This window comes from Eleutherodactylus coqui, chromosome 4 (assembly GCF_035609145.1).
Source record: "Eleutherodactylus coqui strain aEleCoq1 chromosome 4, aEleCoq1.hap1, whole genome shotgun sequence".
In the NCBI taxonomy this organism is placed as follows: domain Eukaryota; kingdom Metazoa; phylum Chordata; class Amphibia; order Anura; family Eleutherodactylidae; genus Eleutherodactylus; species Eleutherodactylus coqui.
The window spans coordinates 216,424,632-216,451,653 of NC_089840.1; the positions used below are offsets into that span (position 1 = coordinate 216,424,632).

General features: G+C 47.7%; 1 protein-coding gene and 1 pseudogene across 2 annotated transcripts; one reads left to right on the forward strand and one right to left on the reverse strand.

The window, feature by feature from the left end:
- Positions 1-19,487, reverse strand: LOC136626036 (anaphase-promoting complex subunit 16-like). Of its 2 annotated transcripts, none has more exons than XM_066600745.1 (3): positions 18,907-19,487; positions 3,413-3,490; positions 1-422 (listed from the first exon to the last, which is right to left on the reverse strand). In XM_066600745.1, exons 1-3 carry the CDS (start codon positions 19,001-19,003, stop codon positions 355-357), a joined length of 243 nt encoding a protein of 80 aa, XP_066456842.1. In that variant the 5' UTR covers positions 19,004-19,487; the 3' UTR covers positions 1-354. The 2 variants fall into 2 exon arrangements, with proteins under 2 accessions (XP_066456842.1, XP_066456841.1); XM_066600744.1 differs by having other exon boundaries at positions 1-437.
- On the forward strand, positions 19,186-27,022 carry LOC136626605 (nuclear pore complex protein Nup155 pseudogene; annotated as a pseudogene).

Genomic DNA, 27,022 nt, shown 5'->3' on the forward strand with positions numbered 1-27,022 from the left:
TAACTACAAAACTCATCTTTATTTTAGAAAATAAAAACATTTAGCAAAAATGTAACATTATACACAAGTTTTCACTGTATACAAATCTGAAAACAATCGTCCCTGTTCATTCCCAGTGAAGGTACAATGGTAAACGGCTTTATGGGTCGGGATAGTCACAAATGGTAGAAGACTTCAACGTGTAGCGATTTGTAGACTCATTCTATGGAGCGGCAACGACTGCAGTATAAGATGCTGGTTTTAGAAGAACAACTGAAGACATGGTAGAGGATGTTGAGCCCTGGTAGTACCTTCTCATGCTTGCACATAACAGTTTAATCGTTTAGTATGGTCCGGCTCAGGGGTGGAAGTGGGCTAGGGGTCATCTGCTTCCAACTCTTCCACTAATCCGGCCAACTTCTCCATCCGGGATACTTGTTGATCTGAAAAGATTAGACCTAAACAAATGTTACTGCAATTAGAACAGGATTCTCTCCAGTCTCTCCAGGTTGCTCCATGATGTCGGGTAATCACTGAGAAGGATCATAAGAAATCACTGCTTTTGACAGGAACATAGTCTTATCACAGTGTACATTGACACTTACAAGGTGCTCTCAAGCTGGTGACAGACTGTCTGAGCAGTTAGAAGACTTAGAAGGTTCTTTAGGGATGCTTCTTTACCCAATTAGTGTAGGCACAGGTTAGACTGTTCATATCTGTGCAAGCGTCTTCGGCACACAGCTGACATAGATTCCCGAGCAGCCTGGCGGAAGCCCGGAGGACACCATGCTAGTCAACTGGGTCCTATGGACATCATTCATGTCAGTTAAGCATGGGGTCCAGCACTTCCAATGTTTAGCTCCTATGATGGAGCCAAACAATGGAAATAATAGTGCAAATGTGAATCCAGCCTAGTTTTTGGCTGTGGATGGAGGGTTTATTATACTATCAGGATCAAATATGGCTGGATATTCAGAGGAAGTGGATAGTTTGATTGAGAAAAGAGGTCCATCCAAGTGTAAAATACCCCATTTTTAATTTTGCATAAAATGCCTTTATCAAAAATACAAATAGTGGGTGCCTTACTTGACTTATGGTCAGTAAATTACGGTGTAGCATAAGCAGAGGCAGTGAACGATAGCAAAGTACAACTCAAATGGTGCATTTCCTTGAAAGCCAACAAAATCTTGGAGATTTTCTACAGTATAATTGGCTGTGAAAATCAAGACTTCTAGACCAGCTTTTCTCAACTCCAGTCCTCAGAGACCCCCGACAGGTCATATAGGGGGGTCCCTGAGGACTAGAGTTGAGAAACACTGTTCTAGACCAGTCAACGCTTTGATGGGCTGCGCCAGCTGTCTTGGCAATGCTGATTGGAGGACCGTCTCTGACTGATGCATATCCCAAGATATGGTGCATATTTCAAAATGTTGGTGCAGAAAATGAACATGGCATGGGGTGGAGGGGGAAGGGGAAGGAAATATCATACTGCAAATGTGCTGATAATGTAAGCCTTTAAAAAGCTAAGTTGATATTTCTGTTGCCAAATTTTGTGCCTTCTGAAGTGTCTCTCGTTTTGATTGGAAAAATAGCTCTGCATACAACGCTGTTTTTCTAGTCAGAATTAGTGATGAAGGCTCCAAATGTAGCCCAACCTTTGCAGAAGTCCTTACCACCTCATGACATTAGCACAGTCTAGTCTTATAGTTTTCTTAAATCATAAGTCATAGGAGTACAAAAGTAACCAGTCATTTGTAGTAACTCATACCTCTTGTTATAGTTGTATATCTCAAGATCTGTAAGTTATAGCATTAACCTCTTCAGTGGCACGCCCGGAAATTTTCCAGGACTAGCTGCGCTGCCCATAGTGACATAGCCCAGAAGATTTCCTGGCTATGTTTCACTATAGGACCATGCAGAACACAATGCCATAAGCTGTGGCATTGTGCTCTGCCTGCATAGTCCCACAAAGAACCAGTGCAGGACTTTAAAAAAAGAAGCGGGAAGATATAACCGATCTACCGGCAACTTTCCGATTCTTCCCTGCACTGTTTACATCTGGCCACGGAAACCATCGGCTTTTCAGACGCCGGCTGATGGTCCGCGTGCAGGGAGAGCTGGTGACCAACTGTCAGATGATAGCCGGGCACCAGCTCTTACAGCAGAGAACAAAGAAAACCTCCAATCTCCGCTGTTTAACCCTTTACATACCGCAATCTCTGTGACCGCAGCATGTAAAGTGCTGACAGCTGAGAACGGAGAAAACCTCTGATCTCCGCTGTTTAACCCTTTAACATGTTGTGGTCTGTGCGACTGCAGCATGTAAAGGGCTGACAGAAGCAGAGGGCTCCCTCTGTCACCATTGGACAGCTCTCCCTGCCACGTGGACCATCGGCTCGTCAGAAGCCGGCCAATGGTCTCCATGGCAGGGAGAGCTGGTGATCGGCTGTCAAATGAAAGCCGTGTCACCATCAGAACCCTCGCAATGTGATCAGGCGGTTCTGAAGGGTCTCAGTTGCATCCGGAGGCTTGAATATAGCCTCCGGGTTTGCCAGCTAAATTAGGCTATGGCGCTAAGACTCTGAGCTTCATAGCCTGTCTAATACCCTACTATGCCTCAGCATTCCAGAGTATTAGAAGAATAAAAAAAAGGATTATGCAAGTTCCCTAAAAAAGACAAAAATGTAAAAAAAATGAAAAAGTTAAAAAATTATAAAAAAAAACAACAATAAAAATGCCAAAACCCCACCATTCTCCCTTTAGGGCTTATTTAGACGGGCATATATCGGTCAGGTTTTCACGCCCGGCTGATATACGCTGCCCCTTTCTGCAAGGGGAGGAGCTAGTGCATTGAACTCCCGCCCCCTCTCTGCCTCTTGCTACTGTTTGCAATGGAGGGTTGGGTCAGGGGCGGAGCTATGTTCCATCCTGTTATGCCCCCTCCATTGCAAGCAATGGCGAGGGTCAGAGAGGGGACGGGATCTCAGTTCACCAGCTCCCCGTCCCATCTCACCTGTTTCTGGGCTGGTGCACTGAGCTGATTTCTGCAGGAAGCAGACAGCTCCATAATCACTGCAGTGGCAGGGCTCGGTATTGCATCAAATTTTCCATTCATTTCAATGACTGCAATGCCAGGGCTGGCCACCGCACTGAGAAGGAAGCTGTCTGCTTCCTGCAGATTTAAACTTAGTGCATTGGCCCTACAAACAGCTGATCGGTGGGGTTCCTGGTAACGGACTTCCACCAAGCTACTATTGATGATCTATCTTCAGGATAGGTCACCAATAGTTTACAAACTCTTTAATTCACTTCCCTCAGCCATAAAACAGGCATGCATTACTTAATACAGTTTGATAGAAGAGAAATCTGTAGGATGAGTTTCTGTTTGCTGGTGTAGACTGGATTATGGTCATGATTTGCACTCGTTACTTACCATGTTTCACCTGCTTCAGCGCTGATGCGACTTGATAACTGAACACGGATTCACAAATGAAAAATCCCTCTGAGCCATCTGCAAACAGAAGGATAGAAAAACGCATGAGCAACGTTCTTGACCAGACTGCACTATTGTATGTCCTGCCTACAAGTTGTAGAACATCTACTGACACTGGCCAGGATTCCAATCATTTCCACCTACTTTTACTGACATGTGCATGTTATGGCCCCCCGTGCACGCTTATGGACTACTAGCGCCAAACACATGTCTAGGTTAAATGGCCGTTGATGAAACTGTCCCGCATCTGCAGGCGCATGTAGTGTGTGTTTGCGGTAGAAACATTACATTGTGAGCGTTACCGGCGACCATGACAGATATTAGGGACGACAATCTCTGTACATTGCTGCAGAATATGTTGGAGCTATAGAGGTAACAAGAAAATGAAGACCAGCACAAGTAACCATTTCTCCGCATTCACATGGGCGCTTGCGTATTTCGGTCTGTAAATACGCTGTTGCCTTGCGCTTTGCGGCGTATTGGTATTCTTTTACTTCACATAAATATGCAGCGTATTTCCGCATGTAATAGAAACGTGCAAAATCTTCTTGATTTTGTGGGTAAATACGTAGCGATTACGCAGGTTTCCTGTGTATTTTGTGTGCATTTGCGCATGCACATTGATTTCAATAGGCTTCTACAGTGCGTAATAGACGCTAAGATACCGTGCTTCCTTAAAAAGAAGACCCTGTCTTATATTAACCCCTTAAGGACACGGCCTATTTTGGGCTTAAGAATGCAGCTATTTTTGGCAGGGTTTTATATCCATTTTTCAAAAGCCACTTTTTGTCGCCACGGCCATATAAGGGCTTATTTTTTGCATGGCGAACTATAGTTTTTATCGGTGCCATTTTTTTTTACTCTAAATCATCACTGTTATCTATTGGATAACAGTGATCACGTCCCCGGTGACATCTCTCTGCACATGTTACCCAGGAGCAGAGGGATTTAAAATTTCCCGGGGCACGAGCCCCTCTGCGCAGAAGGATACTTCAGGTCCCAGAAGATTGGGACATCGCGGAGGACCCGAGTGAGTATTTTCACCTCTCCTTATGGATCCGATCCATGAGAGGAGATGGAACAAACTTCTTTCCAACCTTTTAAAACTTTTTCGTGATCGCCGCTTTCCATTGAATAGTGGCAATCACGTGCACAGGGGACCGGTCACCTCGGTCTCCAGTGACATCTCCTGGTTCCCGGCTACCTTCAGGAGTCGGCATCCAGGAGACTTTAAATTTGCCGGGGCTCCTGGCCTTCTGCGCATGCGCATGACGTCATACATCTGGCACACATATGCAGAAGAGCGGTGACGGGTCCCAGAGAACCAATTCCCCGTGGGAGACCACGGACAAGGCGGTGAGTAATCTCAGCTGCCCTGATGGATCGGATCCATCAGGGCAGCTGAATCTTAATCTTTTTTTAACTATTTATTCATTTAATTGCGATCGGCGCTATACACCGGATCACATTGCCGGGGGGGGGGGGGGGGCAATAGGGCTTTAATTCTAAGAGGATGCATGTTTTTATGTCCTCCAGGATTAAAGCCTGCTTAGCTAGGACGTAAAAAGGCAATGGGGCCGTCACTAAGAGGTTAAAGTTGAAAGTGTAAATTGTTACAGATGCCCATAATCCCACTGACAGATGATGTCACAGGAAATCAGGTGACCGCTGCAGCCAATGAGAAGCTGCAGTGTCACCATCCATTCTCCTGGCATCGGCGCTCAGACCCTGATAGCCGCGATGCCAGGAGTTCAAGAACATGATGCTGCATTTATCATTGGCTACAGAGGTCATGTGACTTCCTATGCCCCTCCCCCTGAGTCTGCAGCAGGCTGCAGTGCTGAGTCCTGGGGTACGCGTGTATCTCTGTATATTATTTTCACACAGGGCGTCCTACTGAAAAGGGGTTGTCCGGTAACCGGAGAGTCCTTAAACATAGACATATACCTTATATTTACCATCTACAATGCAGTAACAATAAAGCAATATGACCGTTGTTCTCAAACAGCTGAGCGATCTCTCCGAATATAAGTGCGAGATTTACTAAACTGAATAAGGCAAAATTCTGGCTCAATCTTAGGCTGAAGCGGTGCGCCCCCTGTGTACGTATGATGTAACTACACGCTATGCCTCACACTCACTCATCATCACCATAGCATCTGCAGGGTGGTCCACGGAAAAGAAGGACGGCAGCCCACACTGTCTATAAGAAAGTCTATCAATGTTGTCCATAGCAACCAATCACAGCGCAGCTTTCATTTCTTATACTGCTGAGGTAAATGAAAGCTGCGCTGTGATTGGTTGCTATGGCAACAAAGATTTTCTTTTAGACAGCTTTGATGAGAGTGTGGTGACGGGCTAATATTCCGTGGCCCATCCTGTACAAGAAGCTTCATTAGAATATTGCTTACTGGGAAATATTGTAATTAGATGCGCCAAGAATATAACAAAAGTCTGGAAGCTGCTGAACAGTTCCGCCCGTGGCTACAGAAATATGGCGGAGGGGGCATGCAGAGGGACCTCCATGTTGGTTCACCCCGAGTACTTTGTGGATTAGGAACAGAGGACGCCTTTACATTATAACTATTATTCCTAAGGGCTCGTGTCCTCGGGTGGTCTTTCACCGCCTATTACACATGCGTTGCACGGCCACGTAAAGCGTGCTGAATGGAGCTAATGAGAGTAAATGGACCTTCATTAGTCCTTGCACATGAGCGTATAGACACTGCATGTAGATACCAGCGAGAACTAGATCGCAGCATGCTCTATTCTCCGGCGTACCACGCAGAGTGAGCCGTATACGTTTGTATAAGCAGCGTATGCAAACCTGTCCATACACAATACATTATGTACGGGCGGCGATTCATACGCAACGCAGATACGACACAGCGGGGGATTAAAAAAAAGACAGCCACACTGCGCATGACCGCCGCCGTGAGATACGCAGATATGCGCAGTACACTCGCTGCCCGTACGCGGTATCACAAACACTGGTAAAACGCTGCGAGGGCACCTGTGGACATGAGCCCTAAGGCCGCTGAGTAATTCTCCTGAGCATGGAGATATGTATATAGATTGCAGTCGCCGTCGGGACGGGCTTCCCAATAATACACCATATCCCTGCAGCACATCATATATTCTGTCACACAAGTACCACGTCCGCTGCCGGATATCCATACTAATACCGTGTTTCCCCGAAAGTAAGACAGTGTCTTACTTTCTTTTTATTCCCAAAAGCCAGACTATGTCTTACTTTCGGGGTATGTCTTATAATAAAAAAAAATCATTACTCACCTCCCCCGGCGTTCTGTCGCGCTCCGGCAGGATGTCGCTCGCTCCTCGTCCTCGGCGCAGCATTGCTTTCTGAATGCGGGGGCTTGAAATCCCCGCCTCCAGAAAGCTAATACACACGCCGTCAGCCAGTTACAGAATGGCTGTGATTGGCTGAAGGCGCACGTGGCTTCAGCCAATCACACTATTCAATGACATCATTGAATGGGTGTGATTGGCTGAAGCAACGTGCGCCTTCAGCCAATCACAGCCATTCAATGATGTCATTGAATAGTGTGATTGGCTGAAGCCACGTGCGCCTTCAGCCAATCACAGCCATTCTGTAACTGGCTGACGGCGTGTGTATTAGCTTTCTGGAGGCGGGGATTTCAAGCCCCCGCATTCAGAAAGCAATGCTGCGCCGGGGAGCGAGCGACATCCTGCCGGAGCGCGACAGAACGCCGGGGGAGGTGAGTAATGATTTTTTTTTTTCTACGGTATGTCTTACTTTCGGGGTACGGCTTACATTGGCCGACCCCCCTGACACCCCCGATACGTCTTACAATCGGGGGTGTCTTACTATCGGGGAAACACGGTAGTATACATGCTAAAGTAAGGCCCAATGTCCACAGGCGGATTCGATTTGTGGAACCAGCGCTGGAGAACCGCAAATCAAGCCGTCCATAGGGATGCATGGATGTCCGCAAAGCAATGACAAGCATGCAGATGTGATTTTTCCCACACACCGCATACAGGGCTCAGGCAGGCAGATCAGCCGGAAGGTCAGTTTCTTACTTTGATATCTGATGTTCAAAGCAGCTTTCAAAGATGGCGCCGTTGTGCTGACTTCCCACAATGCCCTGCGCTCTCCCCCCTCTGTGTGCGAGCTCCCAATGACTGGCCTCGCTCAGCTCCCGTCCTGGCCACGCCCACCTCTAGTGAACTCATCTAAGTCTCTTCCTGCCCAGGCCCCGCCCCCTCTAGGTCCCTCCACAGGACAGCATGTTCTCCTGCTGTACAGTGTACTTAGAGGGGGCGGGGTCAGGAGAGACTGTCTATACTCACAGGATAAAATCCTGAACGACGAGAGTTCAGTGTAAACAGCAGCCGTTCAGTACTGAACGTCCGCTGTGCAAAGTGAATGGAGAGGGGCGGGGAGAGAAATCTCCTGCAGCCGCCCACTGTGAAACAAGGATACCCGCTTGACAGGCACCTCCCCCCCCGACCGTGACAAGTTACGGTGACAGCCCCCTCCCACCGTGCAACAAGTTATAGCAATAGCCCCTTCCCCCCTGCGACAAGTTATGGTGAGAACACCCCTCCGCCTCTCCCAGTGCGACAAGTTATAGCGACAGCTCCCCTCCTCCCGACAAGTTATGGTGACAGCCCCCCTCCCGTGCGACAAGTTACGGAGACAGTCCTCCCGCGCGACAAGTACACTGACAGCCCCCTTTCCCCCCACATGACAAGTAACACTGACAGCCCCCCCTCTTCCCCGCGGCGACAAGTTGTCAGCACCCCAACTCCCGCGGCGACTAGTTGTCAGCACCCGAACCCCCGCGGCGACAAGATGTCAGCACCCAAACCCCGCGGCGACAAGATGTCAGCACCCAAACCCCATGGCGACAAGTTGTCAGCACCCCAACCCTCGAGGCAACTAGTTGTCAGCATCCCAACCCCCGCGGCGACAAGTTATCAGCACCCCAACCCCCGCGGCGACTAGTTGTCAGCACCCCAACCCCCGCGGCAACAAGATGTCAGCACCCAAACCCCCATGGCGATAAGTTTTCAGCACCCCAAACCCCACAGCGACTAGTTGTCAGCATCCCAACCCCCGCGGCAACTAGTTGTCAGCACCCCAACCCCCGCGTCGACAAGTTGTCAGCCTTCCAACTCCCGCGGCGACTAGTTGTCAACACCCCAACCCCCGCGGCAACAAGATGTCAGCACCCAAACCCCCATGGCGATAAGTTGTCAGCACCCCAAACCGACTAGTTGTCAGCATCCCAACCCCCGCGGCAACTAGTTGTCAGCACCCCAACCCCTGTGTCGACAAGTTGTCAGCCCCCCAACTCCCGCGGCGACTAGTTGTCAGCACCCCAACCCCCGCGGCAACAAGATGTCAGCACCCAAACCCCCACGGCGACTAGTTGTCAGCACCCCAACCCCCGAGGCAACTAGTTGTCAGCATCCCAACCCCCGCGGCAACTAGTTGTCAGCACCCCAACCCCCGCGTCGACAAGTTGTCAGCCCCCCAACTCCGGCGGCGACAAGATGTCAGCACCCAAACCCCATGGCGACAAGTTGTCAGCACCCCAACCCCTGCGGCGACTAGTTGTCAGCACCCAAACCCCTGAGGCAACTAGTTGTCAGCACCCCAACCCCCGCGGCGACTAGTTGTCAGCACCCTAACTCCTGCGGCGACTAGTTGTCAGCTTTTAACCCGCGCGGGGACTAGTTGTCACCCCCCAACTCCTGCGTCCACTATTTGTCACCACCCCAACTCCTGTGTCGAAAAGTTGTCAGCACCTGAACCCCCGCGGCGACAAGTTGTCAGCACCCCAACTCTTGCGGCAACTAGTTGTCAGCACCCCAACTCCCGCGTCGACAAGTTGTCAGCACCCTAACCCACACAGCAACTAGTTGTCCGCACCTCAACCATTCAAAATAGTCATGGCTCTCCTCCCTGCACAAACAGGATTACACTGAGATGAGACACATCTGTATAGATAACACAGGACCACTATTCACAATACTCACAGCTCACCTCCTCTCCTCCCTGCACATACAGGATTACAGTGAGAGGTGACACCTATTTGTAGAGAACACAGGACCCACCATTAACAATAGTCACAGCTCACCTCTCCTCTCCTCCCTGCACAGACAGGATTACACTGAGAGGTGGCACCTATATATAGATAACACAGGACCACCATTCACAATAGTCACAGCTCACCTCCTCTCCTCCCTGCACAGACAGGATTATACTGAGAGGTGACACCTATATATAGATAACACAGGACCACCATTCACAATAGTCACAGCTCACCTCTCCTCTCCCTGCACAGACAGGATTATACTGAGAGGTGACACCTATATATAGATAACACAGGACCACCATTCACAATAGTCACAGCTCACCTCTCCTCTCCCTGCACAGACAGGATTACACTGAGAGGTGGCACCTACATATAGATAACACAGGACCACCATTCACAATAGTCACAGCTCACCTCCTCTCCTCCCTGCACAGGCAGGATTATAGTGGGTGGGTTGGTGGCTCGCTGGGCAGGTCGGTGGCAGGGGCAGTTATACAACCCACTCCCCTCCCCCCCTGCAATAAGTTATGGCAGCCCCCTCCCCCACTCCCATGAGAGAAGTTATGACAGCCCCCGCTCCCAGTAGTAATACTTACCCTTCAGCTGATGACCGGTGGACACTCCTGTCCGTCTCTAGTACGGACTGCGCATGCGCGAATAATCTGACGCGTGTTCCTGAGCCGGTAGGCGCTGCTGCGCATGCGCAAAAAAACAGGCGCGCACCCCTGGCCCGAGGACGTGTGTTTACGGCCCGACAAGAGGAGAAGACTGAAGATAGGGAGCACTCCTGTAGGTAAGTATATATCTTCTGTATGGCTGATTTACAAAGCACAAAGTATATTACAAAGTGCTTTGTAATGGCCATACAGAAGTGCATACATACATTTGTCAGGGCCAGACAACGCCATAAAGTGCGGTGGAGCGGAGTGCACATCATAAGCTAGGCCTCCACAAACGGGCAGACACCTGAGGGCAGACGTCGTTGCTGCACGTATGTGATTATTAGGCTAGCAGGGGTACCAGCGTTGCCCCGGATTAAGGGTGGGTTCACACAGGGCGGATTCCCGTCGGAAATCTCGCGGTTTGGCCACAGCAAAAACCGCGAGATTTCCGCCGGGAGAACCGCCGCGGTTTAAGCTGCGGCGGCTTTGAAGCAGCTCGGCGGCATGCTTTTCCGTTGCAGCTGGTGCTCCCATAGAGGAGAGCGCGGCCGCGGTTTCAACCGGATTTACTGCAGCGGATTAGCCGTCCCGTGTGGACGAGGTTTCTGAGAAATCTCATCCACATGGCTGGCTAATCCCGAGATTAGCGGCCGCGGGCGGATCTGCTGCGGCAAATCCGCCCTGTGTGAACCCAGCCTAAAACTTGAATGAATGCCACATTAACATGGATTGAGATTTTAAAGAAAATCTGGGTTTCCCATAGCAACCAATCACAGCGCAGCTTTTATTTTACCTCAGTAGTATAAGAAATACCAACCAATCACAGCGCAGCTTTTATTTTACCTCAGTAGTATAATATATACCAACCAATCACAGCACAGCTTTTACTTTACGTCAGTAGTATAATACATACCAACCAATCACAGCACAGCTTTTACTTTACGTCAGTAGTATAATACATACCAACCAATCACAGCACAGCTTTTACTTTACGTCAGTAGTATAATACATACCAACCAATCACAGCACAGCTTTTATTTTACCCTAGCTGTGTAAGAAATGATTTTGACAATTGTATTTCCCATCCATTTTTTGCTCTTCCTGTAATTCGCCTCACAAGGACAAGTCAATCACAGAACATGGCCGTTACTTACTGAGTGAGGAGTGCATATAGACAAGTCAGCTCTAGCGCATCTGATGACCAGAGCATTTGTAATGACCATCAATAAGGCTCAAGGGCAAACACTGAGGCCCAATGTCCCCAACCGAAAGATACACAAAGGGAAACATGGCCGTCCGCAATGAAATAAAGCATGTGGATTTGATTTGCGGACCTTTCGGTCTAGAAACAAGTTGCAGCATGCTCCATTTCAGTGCGGATCCCTCATGGACGACTTCCATTGCAGTCAATGGAAGCAGTCTGACCCGCGGCCCACGCGTATCTAACTGTGCCGCCGGGCAGCGGATCCCGCGGGAAAGCAAGAGACTTGAAAAAAATCCTCCACTGCGCATGTACGGCGGCACGCCAGCCGGCACTGCCGCACACATACGTAGTGAAGAAAATAGAAGACCCGGACGGGTAAGCAGTGTCCTCGGCCACGGACAGAGTGGGAATCCACTGCGGGCTACTGCCACGGAATCCGACCCGCCCGTGGACATGAGACCTTATGGTAGGTGGTGTACATTTTCTCATGGGCACCTATGCGCCGCGCTCACATGTATACAGGCCACAAAACCTTTATATCCTAGCAAAAGATGACAAGACCAGAAACGTACAGAACTGCGCTGACAGCAGATCGCGGCTACATTCCTTTCACTATTTCATAAAAAACACAAATTCCACGCAGATGGAAATATGCTATAGCCCCCCCTTGGCTCATGTGCTGGGATAGCGCTGCCGCCGCACACGGCTGGGGTCAGGGGTTGGCCACGGCAGTCATGTGTGTATATGAAAATGTCACCCCAGCAGCATGTCAACAAAAGCCAGCGAAGAAGCCTGGAGCAGTGGAGAAGACTAACCACTTTACCCCTCATCCGCTCCATCCATGGCAGGGCGGCTGTCTCTGACAGCTGACACCCGCCTGTAACAGCCGCCATCAGCGTTCACATTGATCGCAGCTGTTAATCCTTTAAATCGATCTGACAGCGGCATTTAAATGCCCCAATCGGCATTTAGTGGTCCAAAACAGCCCCCTCGCGATGAGATTGCAAGGTGCGGTTTGGTTGTCATGACACCCTGGGCCTCCTGAAGATTCCCAAGGCTACCATGAAGAGACTGACTGTCAGCATACAGCATAATGCAATACTATGGTACTGCATTACACAGTATGGCCTCATGCCCATGGCCGGGTCCATTTCCACCTGTGAAATATCGCAGCAGAATCAGACCTGGCGTCCCCCAGACACCCTATAGCAGTGATGACGAACCTTTTAGAGACCGAGTGCCCAAACTGAAACCCAAAACCCACTTATTTATCGCCCCAGCGGTAATAGTGACTGCGCACAGCGACCTCAGTGTTCATAGTGACATCCCACAGCGGATTTATTTAGCTTCACAATACATTATATGGTGCATTAAAGAGAACCATAAAAAACTACAATTCGCCCCACAAGAAGCAACAAGCCCTCAGACAGCTGCGTTATCGGAAAAATAAAACGGTTCGGATTTTCTGAATGTGGGGAAGAGAAACGAATCTTATATAAAACCGCCTGCAGGCTTTTCTTGCACCGCACTTTGACCCCTTTGTGTGACCTTGGGTGGATGATTTTGGTGTCATTAGATTTGTGACATCGTCACCACCGCCGTAAAATCATGAAATTAGAGTTTGATGCATTGAGTGACTCTCAGGCCGGGTCAAAGATCTTATGTTAAGTCTAGCGGCGCTGTTGTGCTTCACCCATTGATTATGAGCGCTATAACCAGCGATAAGGTATTGCTGTACAGAAGTCATGCAATGCCTTACCATAGCAATCACTGCTGCTATGGAGCAGGTCCGCTTCAGGGCTTATTCACACCTGTCCGATATACGGTGTCCCTTTCTGCAGGTGGAGGAGGTGGGCTGGTCCAGGAGCAGTGCACTGAGCTCCCGCCCCATCTCTGCCCCTCGCCACTATATGCAAGCGGAGGGGGCAGGATGAGGCGGAACTTATCTCTGCCATCCCCACCCTCCTGCCCCTCCCATTGTAAACAGTGGTGAAGGGCGTAGAGGGGGCATGAGCTCAGTGCACTGCTCCCGGCCCGCCTCCTCCCCCTGCAGAAAGGGACACCGTATATTGGGCGGGTGTAAAAACCAGGACAATATACGGACGTCTGAATAAGCCCTCAGGGAAATAAACAGTGTAAATAAACTAAAGAAATAATGTAAAGAAATAAAATAAAATACCTTGGTTTTTTACTTGTTTACCGCTATTTGCAAGAAAAAAAATTACTAATTTCAGAAAAACCTCACATATGTGGTATCATTGTGTCCGTAATGAGCACACGAATTATCCTGCGCAGCAAATATCTCCTAAAAAGAGCAATAAAGGCAATCCAAAGAGCCATATGTACCCCGAAATGGTACAAATAAAAACTACAGTTCGTGACGCAAAAAACAAGCCCTGACAAAGCTCTGTCCATGAAAAAATCAAAAACGTTATGTGACTTTGAATGTGATGAAGTGGAAAAACCTAAAAAAAATTATGTTTTTGGCATTGTTGTAAACGTATCGAACCGCAGAAAAAATGAATTGCGTCATTTATACTGTTAGGCCTCATGTCCACGCGCTTAGAATCCGCAGCGTTTCTCCTGCACGCGGATCCGCGCCTCATAGGGATGCATTGCACACCCGCAGGTAGTTAAATACCTTTGGATGTCATTTCCCGCGTCAGGCGCGGATCCGCGTGCGGGAAACAAAATGGACATGCTCCATTTTCGTGCGGGTCTCCCGCGGGGACGGCTCCCGCAGGCTTCTATTGAGGCCTATCGAAGCCGTCCGGATCCGCGGGAGACCCGTACCAGAATTAAACTCACCTGCTCCGGACGATGCGGTTCTTCCCTTCTTCGCGGCCGGATCTTCTTTCTTTGGCCCGGCAGATGTGCCCGGCACGCCGCCGGCGTGTCGAGCACATCCGCCGGGTCGGAGAATGAAGATCCGTCCGCGAAGGAAGGAAGATCCGCATCCTCCGGAGCAGGTGAGTTTATTCTGATTTTTAGGCATCATGTCCGCGAGGCAGGAGGGACCCGCTGCGGGATTCTACATGAAGAATCCGCGGCGGGCCTGATTTTCCCCGTGGACATGAGGCCTTAGATTGTCGCTGTAAAAAAAAAAAAAAATTAAAAACAATGGCAGAGTTAATTAATAAAAACTATAGTTGACCACGCAAAACATAAGACCTTATACGACTGTCGACTGGAAAATTAAAAGTTGTGGCTCTTGAAAACTGTAAATGAAAATCCCTCAGAAATCGTTGCGTTCTTAAGCCCAAAATAGGCCATGTCCATAAGGAGTTAACCGCTTAACATCACAGGACCACAGATCGCGGTATGATGTAATGCTATACATTAGATCATACTGTAGGAGCGATCAACGCATCACAAGTTGTTGTCCCCTCTGGGGACTAACAAAAAAGGTAAAATTGCATTTTTACTGATTATTAAATTAAAAAAGCTAATAAAAGTAAAACAAAACCCTTTTGCCATATTTATAATAAAGGGATCTAAATAGTAATACAAAAATACATATTTAGTATCGCAGCGTCCGTAAAAGTCTGATCTATCAAAGTAATGCATTATTTACCCTGCATGGCGAACATCATCAGAACTAGAGATGAGCGAGCCTACTCGGCCAAGCCCCTTTTTTGCCTGAGTACCGCGATTTTCGAGTACTTCCGTACTCGGGCGAAAAGATACGGGGGGCGCCGTGGGTGAGTGGGGGGTTGCAGCGGGGAGTGGGGGGGAGAGGGAGAGAGAGAGGGCTCCCCCCTGTTCCCCGCTGCTACCCCCGCTCCGCCACGCCGCCCCCCCCGAATCTTTTCACCCGAGTACAGAAGTACTCGAAAATCGCGGTGCTCGATTGAGTAATTACTCGAAACGAGTAGGTTCGCTCATCTCAGAACATAAAAATAAAGAACACCAGAATTGTGCTTTTTTGGTCACCCCTATATCCAAGAAAAAATGTAATAAAAAATGATCAAAAAGCCGTATGTACGCCAGAATGGTAGCAATGGAAACAATGGGGCGTCCCGCACAAAATGAGATGTCGTACAACTATGTCGAAAAAATGAAAAAGTTATAGTCGTCAGACGATGGAAGCAGGAAATAATTTTTAAAAATTACATATCTTCGAAAAACAAAAAAAGGAGTACAGCCCCAAAAAAACCTATATAACTTTGGTATTATAAGTATTCGTACTGACCCATAGAATAAAGTGATCAGGTCATTCTTGTTGCAGTCTGTACGCCGTAAAAACAAGACACACCCAAGATGGTGGAATTTAGTTTTTTTCCCATTTCACTCCACTGAGAAGTTTTTCCTTACATTATATAGTACATTATATAGTACCACTGAAAAACACAACTCGGCCCGCAAAATACAAGCCCTCATAGAGCGACGTCGATGAATAAATGAAGGAGTTATGATTTTTTTAAAAGGGGAGAGGAAAAAGCGAAAATGGAAAAACAAGGGCCGTGTCATTAAGGGGTTAAAACACATATATACCGAGCAAAAAATATATAACCATCACTTGCATCATATATACACTTCTGTACATCCCATATGCCCCCTGTATATACAGATAACGACAGTTATCACACATTTTATATATAATGTGAGCCCTCACTGACCGACTCTGAGGCTGACTTCACACTGCGCTCGTCAACGTGCGATTTCACCGCGGATGCGAGGCGTCTTTTGTATTAAAAACATCTGGCATCACTTCGGAGAAGTAGCGATCCTCCGCCGCGGCTGATCACGGAGTTTCTCCCATTGTTCTCATTGGTGAGACGCCTCATTGCATCGCGTGCATCTAGCACATGGAGCGATGCTGCCGCCGGCCCCACTGACAACAATGGCCGCTGCGATGTGAAGGCGCGCCCAAAGACGGTACGTGTCGCGATTCTTTTCCTGTATCGCTTTGTGGTGCAATGTGGGTAAACAATCGCTCATGCGTATGACCCCGTTCAAAAGAATGGGGATCATATTCACATCCCGCAAGGCACAAGACTCGTGGGAGAATCTTGCCCGTGTGAAGCCGGCCTGACTCATCACTAATTCCCTAAGGCCGCTCTCACGCACGCATTAGCACATCATGGCGTTTTACTGCGATTTCGCGCGGCCTTTTCTAAGGCATTCCACTATTTGTCAGCGTTTTTTGAAGCGCCCCACTATGGGTGATGAGGTGCGTTAAAAAGTGCTAAAATGCACGAAAATAGAGCAGACAGCGCTTGAAAATCACAGCGTTAGACATGCTGCGTCCGAGCGCTAGTCGGCAGAACATCACTGAAATCAATGGAGGCGCTGTGCCGCGATTAAGCATCGCAGTAAATAGCGGGCTGTGTGAGAGCGGCCTTACTCCCCATGGAGGACAAACATGACATTTGGCGCAAATGTTCCTTAGATCCTAAGTAGGAAAAGTAACGGGGTCACAACTGGATCATACAATTCTAGCCAAGGAAGCACGCGGTCACCTCCACGCGGTGTTTCCTGGGTAACGTGAAGAACCAGGCAAAGTGGGGAACATACTATAATCCTCGGTTCCTGTTCTCTGTACCAAACTAACTGGGGCGAAGCCGAGTATATCAGCCAGTATATATATATATATATATATATACACACAACACCCGTATGCGCATAGCGCTCACACCATACATACAGCACCATCATCCACCGGCCATACACGCCTTCTACACAGGAATATGGGGTCGGACACATATACTCTATCTTATATATATATACAGAACAGAGATCAGAAGGCAGCGCCCCAGAGTGGGGGGGGGGGGATTTATATTTACCAATTTAATAAATATAATATTTTTATCTCACCCTGCGGTAGCCGGGTTTCCCTGGGGAGCGCCGGTGGGTCAAAGATCCAGGCCGGCAGGAAGAACCAGATAATCGGGTGGTTGAGGTGATAGATATGCTGGTCGCCGGTCCTTACGACATCACATCATGGAGAGCATCGGAGGGAAATTAGAATATATAAGTATAAACCGGAGAGAGATAGACAATAGCAGAAACTAAATAAAAATCCCCAGCGAGCGGTCCGGACCATGCGGAACGGGCGGGCCCAGGGGATTATACAACGCTTCTTTAGATGAGGGGTGCACTCGGTGTGAGGCACCCTGTGAAGTAGGTCCGGCACATTTATATGTCTGTTGGAGTCCGTTCACTGCAGCGCTGGGAATATTTATATAGAACACACATATACAAACGTTATACAACATCCAGAGCATCATATACAGACAGTATGCACACAAGGTATAATGTGCATTCACAGCATGCACACGGTGTATTATTTAGGCCGCCTGCAGACGGCTGAGTCGGAGAATTCTGGCAGCAGGATCCGACCCGCGCCCCGGCAGTGAGCAGTGCGGCTCACCTTCTTCCGCGTCTTCTCCTCTCTGTGATGTGCAGGCTGCCACCCAGCGGGCACATGCGCAGAGCGGAGGCGGCGTGCCAGGGGTGACATCTCTGTGTGGGCCTCTGTGAGACCCGCACAGAAATAGAACATGTCATGATTTGTTTACCGCGTGTGATTTCACACGGACAAATCACGGCCGTCTGCATAGGATTGCGTTTTGCAAAGCAATCCTATGCAGGCGGGCACGGGCGGAAATTCTGCGAGAAATCCCGCCGTGGAATTTCCGCCCGTGTGCAGGGGACCATAGTCATATACAATGTATACCAACTATACAGTGTAGTATACAGGCATATCTATATACAGTGTACTACATATAGAATATACACACTATGCCCACAGTGTATTATACTACCATATACACACACTGCACACTGTAGTATACAGCCATATATACACACTATACATACCGGTAGTATACAGCCATATAGACACACTATACATAGCATACAGCCATATACACACACATACATAGTATACAGCATATATACACACACTACACATAGCATACAGCCATATATACATACATACATAGTATACAGCCATATATACACACTATACATAGTATACAGCATATATACACGCACTATACATAGTATACAGGCATATCTATATACAGTGTACTACATATAGAATATACACACTATGCCCACAGTGTATTATACTACCATATATACACACACTGCACACTGTAGTATACAGCCATATATACACACTATACATACCGGTAGTATATAGCCATATACACACACACATACATAGTATACAGCCATATACACACATACAGACTATACAGCCATATATACACACTATACATACCAGTAGTATACAGCCATATACACACACACATACATAGTATACAGCATATATACACACACTATACATACTATACATAGTATACAGCATATATACACACTATACATACCAGTAGTATACAGCCATATACACACACATACATAGTATACAGCATATATACACACACACTATACATACTATACATAGTATACAGCATATTAACACATACATAGTATACAGCAAATATACACACATATGAGCAGACTACATACACCAGACGTGCAGCAGAGTGAAGCTTCTCTCCTTCGGCAGTAGGAGCTCCGAGGCTCCGCAGAGCCGCTCACCATGATGTAATCCTGCGGAGGGCATATTAACTTTTTCTTCCCCAGTTCTGCCTAAACTCAGCAATTCAAGCAACCTTAGGGTTAGGGTTTAGGCTTGGGCTTAGTTGCCGACCCTCCTACGGCCGTGCTGCTGCTTGTTTAACTACCCGGCCACACGTGCACATCTCCAAAGGGGGTGTGTCTCCAACAACCAATCAGGTCGCTGGAATCGCTCACTGCTACTGAACTGCGGCTGAAATCCCAAATATGCCTCCCGGCTACTCTGTGTTGCAGTTCTGCAGGAAGAAGAGACAGGAGTCACGTGAGCTGTCAAACCCCGCTCGAGCTCCGCGGGTCACGTGTCCTCCCGCGCGCACCTGATGTCACAACAGACTGCACACGGCTCAACTGACAGTTGAGAGTCGCGCTCAACCCGTATGGACGACGCGATGGACGCAGCCAAGAAGAGGATCCAGCGCCTGCTGCACGAGGCCTCAGCCTACAGGGACTTGTCATCCGCCCTGGACCTTCGGGACAGCCCTGCTCTGTCAGGTAACTCCCCTGCTGATTACCCTCTGCAGGCCCCTCATCTGCTCGGTGTCGCCCCCACACTCCCGGTGGTCAGCGCTGTGCACACAGTGCCGCTTCCCCCGGAGATGTTAGATTATTTTAACCCTATGAAGAACACTCATTGCATGATGGGAGTGTTCCCTGAGATCAGCCAGGCTTGGCTGGCCATTAGCAGTGACCTCTTCCTGTGGGACTTCCGCACCGGCCGGAATGTCACTCGCTTTGGTGGCCTCAGGGACACAATAGTGTGTGCTGGACTGGTGAGACCTCAAGAAGGTGTCGTCCAGCCACAGACATCCCATCTGCTGATCATTGCCACTCCGGTCACACTTGTTGTATTAGGAGTGAGCTGTCTGCAGCCTGAAGATCCCCATGACAACCCTTCTGGGCAGATCCAGCTGCTAGAAGAGCCCTTGTATTCAGCCGCTGCAGAAGATACCTACGTATCTGTCGCCGGCACACACAATGGGCGCATCTTTCTGTCTGGTACATCCGGCTGCTTGTATGAAGTGGTCTACCGGGCTGAAGCCGGCTGGCTTAGCCCCAAGTGGCAGATTATTAACTGTACGCGGAGCGCGGCCGGCGTGCTGCTCGCCTCCTGGCTTCTAAGCAGCCATGACCCCGTCGTTCAGATCGCTGTGGATGACAGCCGAAACATCTTGTATACCCGCTCTGAGAGCGGCGTACTACAGGTCTATGACTTGGGTCCAGATGGCAGCGGAATAACCAAAAAGGCGTCAGTATTCCAGGACGCCATCGTATCCGCTGCTGTAGGGATCGCCAAGACAGCCGACCCGTCACTCTTCAGGCCCATCATTCAGATTGCTGTCATTGAAGATTCAGAATCTGTGAATTGTGACTTGGTGGCTATTACTGGCGCCGGCGTCCGCCTTTACTTTACATCCGCCCCGTCAAAGCGGCCCGCAGCTCAGCCCTGGCGATTGGATTTAGTCCATATTCGCCTACCGCCCGGATTTATAGACTCTGCCACCGTGGACAAGCCATCAAACGTCCATCAAGTGCTTTATAGCGATGGCGTTTTCCTTATGGCAGCTGCTGAAAACGCCGTCTATGACCAACTATGGTGCATCAACCATAACTGCGTCCCATTTCAGAACCAATTAATGGAAACACATGCCGTAAAACATCTGCGGGGTCATTCCTGTGTAATTGCGTCTGTCAAGGACTCTTCCATCCAACAACATATGGTTCCAGCCAAGACGTTTGTTGTGCTCTCCGCACATGGAAGCCATATCTTCTCTCTGGTCAGACCGGTGGAGCAGCTTCAGGATCCTCTCATCGACGCTTATGAAGATGAAGATGAGCAGAAGACTGAACAACTTTTTAAGGTGTATCACCCGGACCAGGCCTGTGCAGCTAGTTTACACCTTGCGTGTTCTACTGCTGCCTCCGATCAGAAGCTGTCTACCTGGGCTACTGAGGTATTTTTCAGATATGGAGGAATAGCGCAGGTGAAGAATAACTCTTCACTTCCCGCACCCAATAACACCAGGGCAAATAACACCATATCTGTTGGGTCACCCTTACCCACATGTAGCCAGATACCAAATAAACGCTTCCAGGGTTCAACTCAACAACATTTTTCTGGAGGACACAATGGGATTTACATCTATTTTACCAGCATTATTCACCTCATCTGGGATAAAGACCTCATAGTCGAAAGAACATGCAAGAATGACAACGGTGACTTCATAAAAATGGATAGTGGCATCTCCGGAGAACTTCTGCAATCAGCTCTACGAGACCTCAGAGACTTACAAGGATTTCTGGAGAGAAATTTTAATTTTGGAACGGGCACCCTCAGAGATCTAAAGTCTAAATATGAGAGCACGATCCCTCGTGGCAACAGAGCGACCACCGGCACAAGGCAGAAGCTGAAGAACAGTTCTGGAAAAGCCTTCAGTTTCCTAAAGCGTGATACCAACACCTGCCATCACCAAGAGGTACATGACGAGTGTCACACTGAGGCCCCGCTAACGGAGAAGACCTCCCTTCAAGGAATTCACCAGTTGGTGAAGAAGACCTGCCAAACCTTAGCGGTGTGGAACCAGTTCTGTGAGCCCCACTTTCACCAGGTAGTGTCTGGGCTTCGCAAGGAGTTGCAGAAGCAGCTGAAAAACATGACCTTTAAAGATCTAGTCATCCGGGGGAAGAAGCTGACCAAGACTCTCATCGCATCATTGATCGACTGCCATATCCGTCACAATGTAAATACGGATGAGGTGATCTCTTACCTGCAGCACATGTGCCCGATATTTTACAGCAGTGAAGATGCCATATTGTCCAAGGCTTATGTACTTATACAACGATCCCTTCAAGTCAACAACAAGTATGATAAAGAACAATTGCTGCGCGCGTCACTGCAGGAGTACCAGAAAGTATGTCACCTTCTTGACTTGGCTAGTGTTTGTGGCAAGTACAGACAGCAGTGTTTTTATGAGGGTGTAGTACAGCTGTGCCTTACATATGCTGGAAACAAGGATCCGCAAGGCCTTGGTTTGCGCTATCTGAAGAACGGTGAGCCCGAAGGCGATGAGTTGGGCTTACAAGCATTTGAAACCAAGATGCACAGCTACAAAATCATCATTGATTTACTGCAAGAGCTGGTCAACCAAAGGAAATCTGCTCCCCGAAGAGTAACCACAAAGCACGGCCCCTCTGGACTTCTTTTTCACCAGATACTGGAATTGCTTCCGCGCTCTGCAGATGAATTCTTCCATATTGTGTTATTCAACTGGCTCATCAAGGTTGATCTCACAGACGTCCTGCTGGAGCTGAAGTCACCTTTTCTGGAGTCTTATTTGGTGCGCATGTCCAACCATGAGGACAACGAAGTGCGCTACATGAATTTATTGTTCTGTTACTACCAGAAGAAGGGAAGTCCCATCAAAGCTGCCAGGGTGATGGCCAAACTAGCGGACTACGAGAGCCCCAACATCTCTCTGAAAGGAAGGATTGAATACTTATCTAGAGCCATCTTGTGTGCCAGAACCACCAATGGCCAGTATGGACGTGCTGAAGATTCAGAACTCATACATGAGCTGGAAGACTTAATGGATGTCGCTAAAGTACAGCTTGAAATCCAGAAAGTGCTACTCAGGAAATACTCCCAACATCCTCCAGCACAGACTTCTGCGGCGCAGCTTGATTCACAGGTAATGGACCTTACAGTTCTGTATGAGAAATTTGCAGACCCATTCCAGCTTTCAGAGTGCAAGCTTGCAATCCTTAGATGTGCTTCTTTTTCTAATGCTTTCTTGGTGCAGCAGATATGGAAGGAAATCATACAAACAGAGTTGAAGGACAGCGTAGAGATGGATGCTGCCGACAGGATGCAACTGCTGAACCTGAAGTTGGTCTCACTGGGCAAGATCTATGCCAGCACTCCCATGTATCTTCCTCTTCAGTTTTTGGCTCAGTACCTGGAACAACAAGTCTGCTCCTTGGATTGGCCGGCAGACTTTGGGTTAAAGACAATATTGGAGATGAATGTGCCGTTTCCCACGTGATTTCAGAATTGGAAATCCCTTCTGGACGGAGGTGAAGAAGCCTTTCCTTCTGCCGCAATGTATTCATGGGCTGCTCCCCGCATATGGAAATGACCATAATATCGTCCAGAGCCTTGACAGACAGCAATTTAACACAACCTGTGTTCCAATGCATCAGATCACACGGGCGTATTTCCAAGCCAATATAGCTCCGGGCGTTTTTACATTGGGCCCAAAAGATAGTCCAAGAACATCGGCCGCTGCATGGGCTCCTATGCTTAGCTCCGCCCCTTCCATTGCACAGTATCAGCGGGGAGGAACAAGAGGTAAGCCTGCGATTGGAAGGGAGGGGAATGGAGAAGTTGAGAAAACATCAATCTATTTTACCACCTTTTCTCAACAACCACTCATTCCACATTCCCCATTGGCTTATCAGTTCCGCCGACATTCTCCATGCTCCACATCTTACTCTACTGCTAGAAATATTGGGCATCTTGTCCTCCTGCATAGATAACATCGATCTGCTGTACCAACTTTCAAAATGTTGATCCAGGGATTATTCTGACTGCCATTATGGAGTCAGGAAGGAATTTTTTCCCCCAATGGGCTAAATTGGCTTCTGCCTCATTGGGGGTTTTTTGCCTTCCTCTGGATTAACAAGATAAGGTGGTACAGCAGAATGATGGTATTCATGCATCAGGACAACATGTGCCACATTTAGAGCAGTAGAGAAAGATTTTAATCATGGGGACTGTGGACTTAAACGACAAGCCGAGGGAAATTGTGTAGAAGTGGAAAAAACATCAATCTATTTTACCACCTTTTGTCCACTTCCACTAATTCCACATTCCCCATTGGCTTATCAGTTCAGCCGCCATGATCCATGCTCCACATCTTACTCTACTGCTTGAAATATTGGGCATCTTGTCCTCCTGCATAGATAACATCAATCTGCTATACCAACTTTCAAAATGTTGATCCAGGGATTATTCTGACTGCCATTATGGAGTCGGGAAGGAATTTTTCCCCCCAATGGGCTAAATTGGCTTCTGCCTCATTGGGGGTTTTTTGCCTTCCTCTGGATTAACAAGATACGGTGGTACAGCAGAATGATGGTATTCATGCATCAGGACATGTGCCTCATTTAGAGCAGTAGAGAAAGATTTTAATCATGGGGACTGTGGACTTAAATGAGAAGTAAAGGAAAATTGTGTAGAAGTTGAGAAAACATCAATCTAATTTACTACCTTTTCTCAACAACCACTCATTCCACATTCCCCATTGGCTTATCAGTTCCGCCGACATTCTCCATGCTCCACATCTTACTCTACTGCTAGAAATATTGGGCATCTTGTCCTCCTGCATAGATAACATCGATCTGCCGTACCAACTTTCAAAATGTTGATCCAGGGATTATTCTGACTGCCATTATGGAGTCAGGAAGGAATTTTTTCCCCCAATGGGCTAAATTGGCTTCTGCCTCATTGGGTTTTTTTTGCCTTCCTCTGGATCAACAAGATAAGGTGGTACAGCAGAATGATGGTATTTATGCATCAGGACAACATGTGCCACATTTAGAGCAGTAGAGAAAGATTTTAATCATGGGGACTGTGGACTTAAATGATAAGCCAAGGGAGAATGTGTAGAAGTTGGGAAAACATCAATCTATTTTACCACCTTTTCTCCACTTCCACTAATTCCACATTCTACATCGGCTTATCAGTTCAGCTGACATTCTCCATGCTCCACATCTTACTCTACTGCTAGAAATATTGGGCATCTTGTCCTCCTGCATAGATAACATCGATCTGCTATACCAACTTTCAAAATGTTGATCCAGGGATTATTCTGACTGCCATTATGGAGTCAGGAAGGAATTTTTCCCCCCAATGGGCTAAATTGGCTTCTGCCTCATTGGGGGTTTTTTGCCTTCCTCTGGATCAACAAGATAAGGTGGTACAGCAGAATGATGGTATTTATGCATCAGGACAACATGTGCCTCATTTAGAGCAGTAGAGAAAGATTTTAATCATGGGGACTGTGGACTTAAATGAGAAGTAAAGGAAAATTGTGTAGAAGTTGAGAAAACATCAATCTAATTTACTACCTTTTCTCAACAACCACTCATTCCACATTCCCCATTGGGTTATCAGTTCCGCCGACATTCTCCATGCTCCACATCTTACTCTACTGCTAGAAATATTGGGCATCTTGTCTTGCTGCATAGATAACATCGATCTGCCGTACCAACTTTCAAAATGTTGATCCAGGGATTTTTCTGACTGCCATTATGGAGTCAGGAAGGAATTTTTTCCCCCAATGGGCTAAATTGGCTTCTGCCTCATTGGGGGTTTTTTGCCTTCCTCTGGATCAACAAGATAAGGTGGTACAGCAGAATGATGGTATTTATGCATCAGGACAACATGTGCCTCATTTAGAGCAGTAGAGAAAGATTTTAATCATGGGGACTGTGGACTTAAATGATAAGCCAAGGGAGAATGTGTAGAAGTTGGGAAAACATCAATCTATTTTACCACCTTTTCTCCACTTCCACTAATTCCACATTCTACATCGGCTTATCAGTTCAGCTGACATTCTCCATGCTCCACATCTTACTCTACTGCTAGAAATATTGGGCATCTTGTCCTCCTGCATAGATAACATCGATCTGCTATACCAACTTTCAAAATGTTGATCCAGGGATTATTCTGACTGCCATTATGGAGTCAGGAAGGAATTTTTCCCCCCAATGGGCTAAATTGGCTTCTGCCTCATTGGGGTTTTTTTGCCTTCCTCTGGATTAACATGATAAGGTGGTACAGCAGAATGATGGTATTCATGCATCAGGACATGTGCCTCATTTAGAGCAGTAGAGAATGATTTTGAGCATATAGAACATGGACTTAAATGACAAGCCGAGGGAGAATGTAGAATGTGTGGAAAGTGACAAAAGGTGGTTCAGCACATTGATGTTTTCTATACAGCAGGAGAAGATGCCCCATGTTGGGAGCAGAAGGGAAAGATATTGACCGTGGAGAATGTGGGCTTAATTGATAAGTCGATGGAGAATGTGTAGAAGTTGAGAAAACATCAATCTAATTTACTACCTTTTCTCAACAACCACTCATTCCACATTCCCCATTGGCTTATCAGTTCAGCTGACATTCTCCATGCTTCAACTCTTACTCTACTGCTAGAAATATTGGGCATCTTGTCTTGCTGCATAGATAACATCGATCTGCTGTACCAACTTTCAAACTGTTGATCCAGGGATTATTCTGACTGTCATTATGGAGTCGGGAAGGAATTTTTTCCTCCAATGGGCTAAATTGGCTTCTGCTTCATTGGGGTTTTTTTGCCTTCCTCTGGATCAACAGGGGGGGGGGGGGGGGACAGGCTGAACTAGATGGACATTGTCTCTCTTCAGCCTGTGTTATTATGTATTTGTGGGCAGCATGGTGTCTTAGAGATTATCACTGCTGCCTTGTAGGGCCATAATTAAAAGGGGTTGTCCATTTGCAAATGATTGATAGCCTATCTTTAGAATAGGCCATCGCTAGCATATCCGCCAGGGTGTATTCACAGACATAGGTTAATGTAGTCAAGCACTCAGCTGATTTCTGCAGAAAGAAGACAGCTCTATTCCTAGGGCAGTTTTCAAAGGGAATTTGGACTGCACCACAAAGCAAGGCCGCTACAATGCGAAAGGAGCTATATGCTTCCTACAGAAATCAGCTCAGTGTACAATCACCCTGGCCTGGTAAACAGCTAATTGGTGAGGGTATTGTGTGATGGATCCACATCACTCTACTATTGATGACCTAAACTGATGATAGGCCACCAAAAGTTTACAACTAAACAACCCCTAGAAATTTGGCTATGGCAACATCTGCTGTGCATGGAGCTTGTTTTCCGTGTGTTTGCCTGGTTTTTTTTTGTTGTTTTTTTTTAGGATAGGGAACTCGCAAGGTAATGAGGACCCTTGA